This window comes from Salvelinus sp. IW2-2015, linkage group LG31, assembly GCF_002910315.2.
Source record: "Salvelinus sp. IW2-2015 linkage group LG31, ASM291031v2, whole genome shotgun sequence".
NCBI lineage: Eukaryota > Metazoa > Chordata > Actinopteri > Salmoniformes > Salmonidae > Salvelinus > Salvelinus sp. IW2-2015.
In genome coordinates, this window is record NC_036870.1 from 25,375,072 (window position 1) to 25,387,079 (window position 12,008).

A 12,008-nucleotide genomic window follows, 5' to 3' on the forward strand; every position below is an offset into this window, starting at 1 on the left:
AGACCTTCCTCCTGTCTTACCCCTCTCTTCCTCTCTCCTTTTAGTTGGTTAGAGACCTTCCCTCCTGTCTTACCCCTCTCTTCCTCTCTCCTTTTAGTTGGTTAGAGACCTTCCCTCCTGTCCTAATTTTACCCCTGAGCTGTCCCTAATGGTAGCCTATTCCCTACATAGTGCACTACTTTGGAACACAGGCCTGTTTTCTCCTCTCTTTTTGTCTAATGCTCATGCAGGGTGGGTAGGTAGGTAAGGGTGCTCTGGTTAGTACCCTGTCTCTTTCACCCTGTCTCAGGGTGGGAAGGTATTTAAGGGTGCTCTTGTGCCCTCTAAGTAGTACTCTGTCTCTGGGTAGTGCCCTGTCTGTGGGTAGTGCCCTGTCTGTGGGTAGTGCCCTGTCTGTGGGTAGTGCCCTGTCTCTGGGTAGTGCCCTGTCTGTGGGTAGTGCCCTGTCTCTGGGTAGTGCCCTGTCTCTGGGTAGTGCCCTGTCTCTGGGTAGTGCCCTGTCTCTGGGTAGTAACCTGTCTCTGGGTAGTAACCTGTCTCTGTGACTGAAGTTCATGCTAATGGAGATAACAATAAGACAACAGAACTCTGTCATCTACCTGTAAGAATCACAGAGACAAAATGTTGTCTTTGCTTCCTGTTTCGTCACAGTTCCGGACACCAAAACACACACAAGTGTGGTGAGTTTCTTTGGAACTTGTTTTATTTATTTTATTTTCAACTGTTTGATGACCTAACAAATCGAGTCTTTGTAGTATTGTATGAGTAGTAATGATAGCCTCATTATGTGTGTGTGCGTGTCTTAGACAACCTAACCACCATATATGGTAATGTGGGAGATCGTGTGTGTGTGTGTGTGTTTGAGAGAGAGTTATTTTGATGTGTTTTCTGACTGAGAGAACAGTGTTAGCTTGGGGGGTTGGTAGACAGCTGGGGAGGGATATGGTTTGAGTTGTAGCCTCTCTGACCTGCTACTTTAGTTAACACTGACTGGAATCTGTAGCCCACTTTAGCCTGCTTTGGACCACCTTCACACCAATTCCCATTGCTTCAGGCTGTTTTAGAGCAAGTAACCACAGCCAAACAACACACAGCTAGACCTGTTCTCTGCAAAACACGCACATGGATACACACACACAGACACAGACACACAGACACCGACACACATACACAGCAGGAGAGTACAGAAGTGTGGATGGTAATCCAGCTGTTGCTATGGAGGAGTGCTGAGGTTAAGTGAGGGCTCTTCACAAAAAATATGTTTGTGTGCGAGAGAGAGAACAATCACTAGATTCATCATCAGCCCCTAACTCACCAAGGCACCACTGAGGCATTCTACATTTGAAACAAATACTCTGTTCATGCCCAAACAACCAAACAAATATTCACATATTGATTGCTCATACTCCTGTACCCTGCAGCCTCTAGTGCTTCAGTGGGTTTGGGGCTTCGCTGAAGGCCGACAAGAGAGCTCCGGCTGTGACCTTTTCAGCAGAAACTGTGGTTAGATTGCTGTCACAATGACCTTTTCATGTCTGCCTTTTACATTTGAATCATCCTCAAACCTGCATCTCATCTGGAACATCAAAGACTTGTAGAGAAGGAGAGACACTTCTGGTAAGCTCTTAGTTGGTGGTTTTGACTCGACTGAGTCTGCTGGTTCTGAATTGGTGTGGGTGTTGCGTAGTAAATGGTGTGTTGAATCATGTTGTTGCTGAGTGAATGACACGACCACTTCATACTTCCTGTTTCTCCTCAGCGTTGTAACATTGACTTCCTGTCCCATACTGTAACAAATACGCATCGACGCATTAACACACATACACACACACTCACATGCACAGAGTTGGGGTCAATGCCATTTCAATTCCAGTCAATTCAGGAAGTACACTGAGATTCCAATTCTATTCAATGCTTTTCAATGAGGACAATGTGGAATTGGAGTTTGGTTTACTTTCTGAATTGACTGGAATTGAAATGGAATTGACCTCAACCCTGACAGACACACATACAGATACACACAGACACACACACAGGTGCAGAAGTGAGACAAATATGATCATAGTTTGTACTAACCTTTTTAATGCTAAGCCACCCTGTCCAGAATATTTATAATGTTTTTAGCATGATGGMTTTTGGTCGTGTGTATATGTTTGTGTTTTAACACAGAAATCCCAGATGATCACAGCCAGCTGTTTGAGCCTGCTGGTACCTGCATGTGTGTGTCAGAGCAAAGTATGTCATCAATCATGAGTCTCTAAAGCCTTGTTCACACTGCAGGCGTTAATGCTCGAATCACTTTTGTTTTTCAATTCTGTTTTGGAATACTGACTGGCCAAACAGCAAGTTACAAGTGACCGGACTTGTGTGTGTTCAGACAGCAGTCATTTGCTGACAAGACTATGCTAGTTGTCATAGTTACGACGAGTGTGTGTGCAGTGGTGTAGGCTGATTGGTGGTGGTGCTCGTGCTTCCTATCATTCAGAAGTTATGTAACAAGCTAAGGGGAAAACAATGCCTGTCATGGACGTTTCCTTTCATTCAGAAGTTATGTATCAAGCTAAGGGGAAAACAATGCCTGTCATGGACGTTTCCCAGTTGCTTTCAATGTTCAAAATCGTGGTTTTAAAGCCTCAAAGGACAACTGTTCAGGACCAAGCTTTGTGTCTTTTTTATTTGTGTCATGCACCTATGGAACAGTCGTTAACACACTAACAGCTTACAGACGGTAGGCAATTAAGGTCACAGTTATGAACTTATGACACCAAAGCGGCCTTTCTACTGACTCTGAAAAATACCAAAAGAAAGATGCCCAGGGTCCCTGTTCATCTGCGTGAACGTGCGTTAGGCATGCTGCAAGGAGGCATGAGGACCGCAGATGTGGCCAGGGCAATAAATTGCAATGTCCGTACTGTGAGACGCCAAAGACAGCGCTACAGGGAGACAGGACGGACAGCTGATCGTCCTCGCAGTGGCAGACCACATGTAACAACACCTGCACAGGATCGGTACATCCGAACATCACACCTGCGGGACAGGTACAGGATGGCAACAACAACTGCCCGAGTTACACCAGGAACGCACAATCCCTCCATCAGTGCTCAGACTGTCCTCAATAGGCTGASAGAGGCTGGACTGAGGGCTTGTAYGCCTGTTMTAAGGCAGGTCCTCACCAGACATCACCGGCAACAACYTCGCCTATGGGCACAAACCCACRGTCGCTGGACCAGACAGGKCTGGCAAAAAGTGCTCTTCACTGACGAGTCGCGGTTTTGTCTCACCAGGGGTGATGGTRGGATTRGCGTTTATCGTCGAAGGAATGAGCGTTACACCGAGGCCTGTACTCTGGAACGGGATCGATTTGGAGGTGGAAGGTCCGTCATGGTCTGGGGCGGTGTGTCACAGCATCATCGCACTGAGCTTGTTGTCATTGCAGGCAATCTCAGTGCTGTGCGTTACAGGGAAGACATCCTCCTCCCTCATGTTACCCTTCCTGCAGGCTCATCCTGACATGACCCTCCAGCATGACAATGCCACCAACCATACTGCTCGTTTTGTGCGTGATTTCCTGCAAGACAGGAATGTCAGTGTTCTGCCATGGCCAGTGAAGAGCCTGGATCTAAATCCKATTGAGCACGTCTGGGAACTGTTGGATTGGAGGGTGAGGGCTAGAGCCATTCCCCCCAGAAATGTCGGGGAACTTGCAGGTGCCTTGGTGGAAGAGTGGTGGCCACACCAGATACCGACTGTTACCTTTGATTTTGACCCCCCCCCTTTGTTCAGGGACACATTATTCGACTTCTGTTAGTCACATGTCTGTGGAACTTGTTCAGTTTATGTCTGTTGAATCTTGTTATGTTCATACAAATATTTACACATGTTAAGTTTGCTGAAAATAAACGCAGTTGACAGTGAGAGGACGTTTCTTTTTTTTGGTGAGTTTATTACATACAGTATGAAGTGGCCCTATACAGACTTCAATTTAATCAGTCGATTGAATAGGTCACATGGCATTTGCTCCTCCAGCCCAACAGACACGCAAACCTCTGCTGGTGTGAGGATACCACATGAACCTCATAGAACTACATATCCTAGTTCCAGAGTCTAGTTATTGTCTGACTGCGTCCAAATGGCACCCTATTTCCCTATAGTGCACTACTTTCGACCAGGGCCCATAGGGTACTGCACTATATAGGGAGTAGGGTGCCATTTGGTACCAATAACATTACTCTGACGTTTAAGCTATACATAGAATAGACACAGTGTCACGCCCTGACCTTAGTTCCTTTTTTATGTCTCTATTTTGTTTGGTCAGGGCGTGAGTTGGGGTGGGCATTCTATGTCTGGTGTTCTATGTTGTCTATTTCTTTGTGTTTGGCCGTGTGTGGTTCTCAATCAGAGGCAGCTGTCTATCGTTGTCTCTGATTGAGAACCATACTTAGGTAACCAGTGCCTGAGATGGCTGAACCCGGGTCTGTAGTGACACCTCTAGCACTGGGATGCAGTGCCTGAGACCGCTGAACCCGGGTCTGTAGTGACACCTCTAAGCATGGGGATGCAAGTGCCTGAGACGGCTGAACCCGGTTCTGTAGTGCACGCCTCTTCGCACTGGGATGCAGTGCCTGAGACGGCTGAAACCGGGTCTGTAGTGACACCTCTAGCACTGGGATGAGTGCCTGAGACGGCTGAACCCGGGTCTGTATGACACTTCTAGCACTGGATACAGTGCCTGAGACCGCTGAAACCCGGGTCTTGTAGTGACACGCATCTAGACACTGGGATGCAGTGCCTTAGACCGCTGAACCCGGGTCAGTAGTGAACGCCTCTTAGCACTGGGATGCAGTGCCCTGAGACGGCTGAACCGGGTGCTGTAGTGACAACCTCTAGCACTGGGATGCAGTGCCTTGAGTAACGGCTAACCCGGGTCTGTAGTTGAACACCTACTAGCTACTGGGATGCAGTGCCTGAGAACCGGCTGAAACCCGGGGTCTGTAAGTGACACCATCTAGCACTGGGATGCAGTGGCATGACAGAACCGTGAACCCGGGTCTGTAGTGACACCTCCTCCAGCACTGGGATGCAGTGCCTTAGACCCGCTGAACCCGGGTCTGTAGTGACACCTCTAGCACTGGGATGCAGTGGCCTGAGACCGCTGAACCCGGGGTCTGTGTGACACCTCTAGCACTGGGGATGCAGTAGCCTGAGACGCTGAACCCGGGTCGTAGTGACACCTCTAGCACTGGGATGCAGTGCCTGTAGATCTGGCTTGAAATATTCGAACGGCGGGTCTAGGATAGTGACGTGGCCTCGGGACCCTTGTTCTCCTGCTAGCACTGGGAAATGGCAGTGGCCTTCACGAGACCTGCTGCGATCTCGGGTCTGGGTAGTGACACCTCGTAACTAGCAACTGGAGATGCAGTGTGCCTGAGTACAGCTGATACCGGGTTCTGTAGTGACACCGTCTAGCACTGGGATGCAGGTGCCTGAGACGGCTGCTGAAACCCGGGTCTGTAGTGACGCTCTAGCACTGGGATGCAGTGCCTACAGACGTGCTGAACCCGGGTCTGTAGTGACGCTCTAGCACTGGGATGCAGTGCCTAAGACGGCTGAACCCCGGGTCTGTAGTGACGCCTCTAGCACTGAGATGCAGTGCCTAGACCGCGCTGAACCCCGGGTCTGGTAGTGACAGCCTCATAGCAACTGGGTATGCAGTGCCTGAGACCGCGAAACCCGGTCTGTTAGTGACACCATCTAGCACTGGGATGCAGTGCCTAGAACCAGCTGACACCCGGGTCTGTTAGTGACACCTCTAGCCACTAGGGTGCAGTGCCTGGACGGACTGAACCGGGTCTGTAGTGACAGCCTCTAGCACTGGGATTGCGTGCCTAGACCGCTGAACCCGGGTCTGTAGTGACACCTCTAGCACTGGGATGCAGTGCCTGAGACGGCTGAACCGGGTCTGTAGTGACACCGTCTAGCACTGGGATGCAGTGCCTGGAGACGCTGCTGTAACACCGGGTCTGGTAGTGACACACTCTAGCACGATGCAGGCCGTAGGGAAACCTCTGATGCACCTCTAGCCTGATGCGGCCTGAGACGCTGAAACCGTGGTCTGTATAACACCTCTAGCACTGGGATGCAGAGCCTTAGACCGCTGAAACCCGGGTCTGTAGTAACACCTCTAGCACTGGGATGCAGAGCCTTAGACCGCTGAACCCGGGTCTGTAGTAACACCTCTAGCACTGGGATGCAGTGCCTTAGACTGCTGCGCCTCTTGGGATGCCCACAATAGACAACATTTTTACATGCAAATCTGATTGGACAAACACACACACCAACACACACTGTATGTACACTTCTGCGTTGAAAGGAGGATGGGATTCCTTCTTTCCTTCTCCACCCCTGCTGATGTGAGGGAAACCCCTTTCATCTTTCATCAATGGTCTTTTCTTGTTCACACGTTCATTCATACTCCACATAAAAAAACACTGCTGCCTTTCTGCTTCTCCCCTTCTCACCTCTCCGTGACCACACTCAAGTATACATAATAGGAATTTCCACACTCTCTTTCCCCCCTCTCCCAATCTTTCTTCCTCTCTCGCTCAATCTCTTTCACCCCTCTCTCTCTTTCCCCCTCTCTCCCTCTCTCTTTCTTTCTCTTTCTTTCCCTTTCTTTCTCTCCCTCTTTCTACTGAACAGTCCTACAGTTTGCAGTGAACAGTCAAAGGGGCTTTTCATTGGTCATGCCTGACTAGCCAACTAACCTTTGACCCAGATCAGTTGATGACGCAGGCAACCTTAACGAAATTACATGGTCATTTAGCACACAGTTTCATCTAGAGCTTCTGAACAAGGTTAACGCAGATGCAGGAGACAGGAGGAGATGCAGAAGACAGGAGGACATGCAGGAGATGCAGGAGACAGGAGGAGATGCAGAAGACAGGAGGAGATGCAGAAGACAGGAGGAGATGCAGAAGACAGGAGGAGATGCAGAAGACAGGAAGGAGAATGCAGAAAGACAGGAGGAGATGCAGAAGACAGGAGGAGATGCAGAAGACAGGAGGAGATGCAGAAGACAGGAGGAGATGCAGAAGACAGGAGGAGATGCAGAAGACAGGAGGGTCCATAGAATGACATATAGAAGGCTGTGCCATTACAACTGCTAAGGTCAATTTCTCTATGGGTTTTTGTGTGGGTTTATATTGAATTTATTCGGAATAATACTTTTTTTTAAAAAGAGGTTCACCCCTTTTTCTCCCCAATTGGTAGTTACAGTCTTGTCCCAGGAGCTGCTAGAGCAGGAAATCCCAGTCTGCCAAACCCTCCCCTAACGACGCTGGGCCAATTGTGCACCGCCTCATGGGTCTCCGGGTCACGGCTGGCTGTGACACAGCCTGGGATCGAACCCGGGTCTGTAGTGATGCCTCAAGCACTGCAGTGCCTTAGACCGCTGCGCCACTCAGGAGGCCCAACATTTTTTAGGTTTAAATCTGTTCTTGTGTATTGACTAGGCTGAATGATAAGGTCGCCAGTCGTCATTGGCCGCGTCATGGCACCTTTCAATGTGTGTTAACGTGATTGGATTACAGAACGCAACAGTGTTCCCTCTGTCTTTCCTGATGCTCCATCATTCTGTCAGACTCCAGCATTGATGCTGCTACTGATTGTCTTTGACAGTTTTTTTCTAGAGCTAGATATATCTGTAATTAAATAAACCCACCCCATCACCCCCAAACATTGTTGTCATCCTTCCCTTTAATGTCTCTCAAGCTGCCCTTTTGAGTGGTTGATTGTGCGGAACAGTGATTTAGAACTCAGATAGACGATTTGGAGGCCAGTTATTGAGGACAATCGGATTTAGAATTCTCAAAGCCCATCAGTGTTTGATTAATGGGTTATTAATGGGTTAATGGTGAAGGGCAAAGGCACTCTGATACATGATATCAGAAGGAACAACTACAGAGTGTAATGAACCTGTGCTGGTTGGAGTGTAGATTCATCTGTATTAATATCTCTCTCTCTTTCTCCCTTTCCCTCTGCTCCACTCTCTCTCCACTTTCCCAATTTCCTCCTATCGCTTCCCCTCTCATCCTCTTCCCCTCTGTCTCCCTCCCTCCATCCCTCCCTTTGAACCTCCCTCTGTCTCTCTGTAGGATGGTTCTCGTGCTGGTCATGAGAGGAAGAAGACGGTCTCCTTCAGCAGCAGTCTCTCTGAGAGGAAGATCAGCAGCGCTGCAGACTGCATCAGTGCTATGGTGGGGAACATCATCTGTTACACACACTAGTTATAAACTAGTTATACAGTTCTGCAGTGGCAGTGTCTGTTGGTTTCAGTTATTCATTAGTGCACACCGTTGAAAAACGCTTCGCAACGGAAAACGAAATCAGGCGTTTCTCATTGGCCAGGTAGTCCGTTTCGTCCAGTTTGCTTCCCAGTGAATAGGATCACGGTCTGTGCATAATTGACGTGCTGTTTGTCTCAGGTGAGGGGTACTGAGCTGCGGAAGGTGCGCTCCAACTCACGGGTCTACCAACGCTACTACCTGCTGGAGTCAGGTCTGCAGGCCCTGCGATGGGAGCCCTCCAAGAAGGAGTCAGACAAGGCCCGCATCGCTGTCTCCTCCATCAGAGAGGTAGGTACACACCCAGGAGCAGAACAAAGTGGAGACAGGGATGCTATGAATCATAGAGTTAACTCCTGATAAATGCAATGGCTGGGGAATGCCATGAGTGCGTTTATGCACTGAACCAGAACAATTTTAATTGGATGATCTGCAATACATTTAAATGGAGTTTGCACTCATCAGGAGTTGACTATTCTTCAGCACTGTCTTGGAGCCAAATAGAACATTCAGTCAGTGAATGGAACTCGGTGAAACAATAGGAACAGTTGACTCCTTGTATACTGTTCTGTACTTCCAGGTCTCTTTTGATTGGATCCTTCTTTGTGTCATTCCAGGTCCGCACCGGCCGCAACACAGAGACATTTAGGACCAACGGCATCTATGACCAGATCTCTGAGGACTGTGCCTTCTCTATCATCTACGGAGAGACCTATGAAGCTCTGGACCTGGTAGCTAACTCTGCAGAGGTGGCCAACGTTTGGGTAACTGGCCTGAGGTAGGATACATGTCGTCAATGTCTTGCCGGGTTGCCAGATCTTGATGTAGAATACATGTCGACAAAGTATTTCCGGGTTGCCAGATCTGGTTGTGCTGTAGTTTAGCCAACTCTCCATGGCCCAGTGATGTCATACCGTAACGATCTGAAGATCCACTGGCACCCAAATGGAAGTCCCAGTTAGACAATGGAAGTGAATGAAAACAATTGGAAGAGTTCGCTCATCTCCCATATTATTTCCTACCCTAGTATTTTTAAATTATGACGACATCTCCTTGTAATCCTTCTCTGTCTCATCCTAGGTATCTGATTCTGTATGGGAAGCATGCCATGGACATGATAGCCAGCAGTGAGGACAGCCTTCGTCTCGTCTGGCTAGCAGAGATGTTCTCCTCTAAGGTTGTTTCAAATGGACTCGGTGGAAGAGAGGAGGAGGGGATCAGTTTGCGGTCGGCTGTAGGACTGATCAAGAGTGTTAACCCTGGAGTGAGGAGTGGGAAAGTAGAACGCAGGTTTAAGGAGCTCCATCGAATCAAAGAGAGGACGAGGGGGGCTCGGACAACTGGAGTTCGAACTGATGTTGGGGCTGTGGCTGGACCTGAAGCAATTGTTGGGACTTCAGTTGTAGCTGGGACTGGTTCTGGGGATGGAATTGAGGTGGTCGGTAAAGGAGATGGGGCTAGGACTAGAACTGAGGTGGTCGGTAAAGGAGATGGGGCTGGGACTAGAACCGAGGTGGTCAGTAAAGGAGATGGGGCTGGGACTAGAACCGAGGTGGTGGGTAAAGGAGATGGGGCTGGGATAGAACTGAGGTGGGGGTAACAGGAGATGGGGGCTGGGACTAGAACCGAGGTGGTGGGTAAAGGAGATGGGGCTGGGACTAGAACTGATGTGGTCGGTAAAGGAGATGGGGCTGGGACTAGAACTGAGGTGGTGGGTAAAGGTAACACAGACAACAGAAGAGGAGAAATAGAGGACAGGGTCACCAAGGAGGAGTTCATTGAGGTATTTCACGAACTTTGCACCCGACCGGAGATCTACTTCCTGCTTGTGCAGTTCTCTAGCAACAAGGAGTTCCTGGATACCAAAGATCTGATGAAGTTCCTGGAAGCTGAGCAGGGCGTGGCTCAGGTAAGGATTGGGAAGAGGAATATTATACCAGAAGATCTGTTCCCGTGTTCTCTCTCCCTGTTTCTCCTCTTTTTTCCTTCTCGTTTGTCCTTCTTAGCTCTGTCTAGCTGATAAGAAATAAAGTGTCCCTGCAATTAGGGCTGTGGCGGTCAATTTTGTCAGCCGGTGATTGTCATGCAAATAACTGCCGGTCTCACGGTAATTGACCAACAATTAACAAAAACACGTTTAGCATCTCCTGGCTTCAACACACAGCCTACAAGACACTGATGCAGACCTTTGGAACGTCTACATTTTAAAAAGTCGAATAAATCCATGTAATATAGCCTACATCATCACAATAAATCCATTATTTATTTTTGACAGGTCTAAAGAAACATGATATGAAGAAAATGAAGCCTATTTCAGAATAACAGAATAGCATATTCTGAGGCTATGCCATATGGCTGTGGGCTACACTAGTTCATTTAGCAGACAAGATGTGCTTAGAATTCTGTGGCATTATTTTATAATATAGAAAGGATATTTTCTGAGGGAGTTCGCACTCTTCTGTGTTCAGCGGTTAACAAAGACACATGTCCTCCCATATGCTTAATTTAGAGTTATTTATGCGCATATTCAATATATATCATTGTTGGATCTGTATGTTTTTGGACAATCATTTCCTCCTCCAGTTTAGATGGACGTCATACTATATTTGTGTCTTCCCTTCTCTCCGGCCTATTATATGGACAACGTCGTTTTTATTGATTGTTTGTTTATTGATTGCCAGCTGAGTTGACTACCCTTAAATTTGACATATTACAAAAGATTCTGCTAATGCCTCCAGTCATATAAAGTGCAGTATAGTTGCTTGAAATATGTTTATAAAAGGCCACATTTTTCCTATGCAAATAAAGAAGAAACTTATCTGATATAGCCTAGGCCTACTAGCAGCACGAGAAAGCTAGGATCCTCTTTTAAATAGTGGCCAGTCAAAACTCTGTTTTCACACATGCTTGTGTAATGACTGAGTTTATAAGAACACATCTTTCACTAGGCTCTGTAGGCTATGTGCTCTCTAAGCGTGTTCCATGGTTCTAGGCCTAGGCTACATTTGGAGTTATTTGGCCACTTTAGTTGTGATACAAACCTTATCAAAACATATAGGCCTATGGGCTAGGTTACGTGATGTGTGTGACTACGATTTGAAAAAGTCTGGGGAAAAAAGCATGTGCTGCTTCTTGCCTTACTGCACATGCTGGGCATCATTCAGTGATAATACATCATTCACAAATTATAATATTGTCAGCCATCAGACTATTCTTAATTTAATCTTGTCTTTACATATATTACATAATATATGTGTGAAATTAGTTTTGATTTAGAAAAAATACATATCATCTATGCACTTAAATAGATAATGGAGGACGCTTTTCCCGTTGTTCATTTTCATGCCATCTAGGTAGGCTATACTCATGTTGTAAAATGAAGCAATGTGCTTAATATTAGTAAAGTTGAGAAATAAATATAGTAGTCCTAGCCTATAGAAATCTGATGGGATCCTCCTCTTTTTAATAGAGGCCATCAAAACTCTACAATTGCATAGTCTGTAGAAATGTTGCGCAACATGAGCTCATGTGCTCTCATGGAGTGTTTGATTTTCGATTGCATTTTCATTGATGTCAGAGTAATTAGAGGAACAATAGAGCTCAGAGTACCAGGCCATTAGAGACTGGCAGTTATCAAGTTTGGTAGGCTTCTAATAACCATCAGCA

General features: G+C 47.3%; 1 protein-coding gene across 1 annotated transcript in view; it reads left to right on the forward strand.

The window, feature by feature from the left end:
- The window catches only part of LOC111955768 (inactive phospholipase C-like protein 2), a 38,578-nt gene that overhangs the window by 5,595 nt on the left and 20,975 nt on the right, over positions 1 to 12,008 (forward strand). The window contains 5 exon segments of the mRNA XM_070436399.1: positions 8,154 to 8,255; positions 8,484 to 8,633; positions 8,960 to 9,120; positions 9,423 to 9,780; positions 9,946 to 10,251. Of these exon segments, the coding sequence (XP_070292500.1) occupies positions 8,154 to 8,255; positions 8,484 to 8,633; positions 8,960 to 9,120; positions 9,423 to 9,780; positions 9,946 to 10,251 (1,077 nt within the window).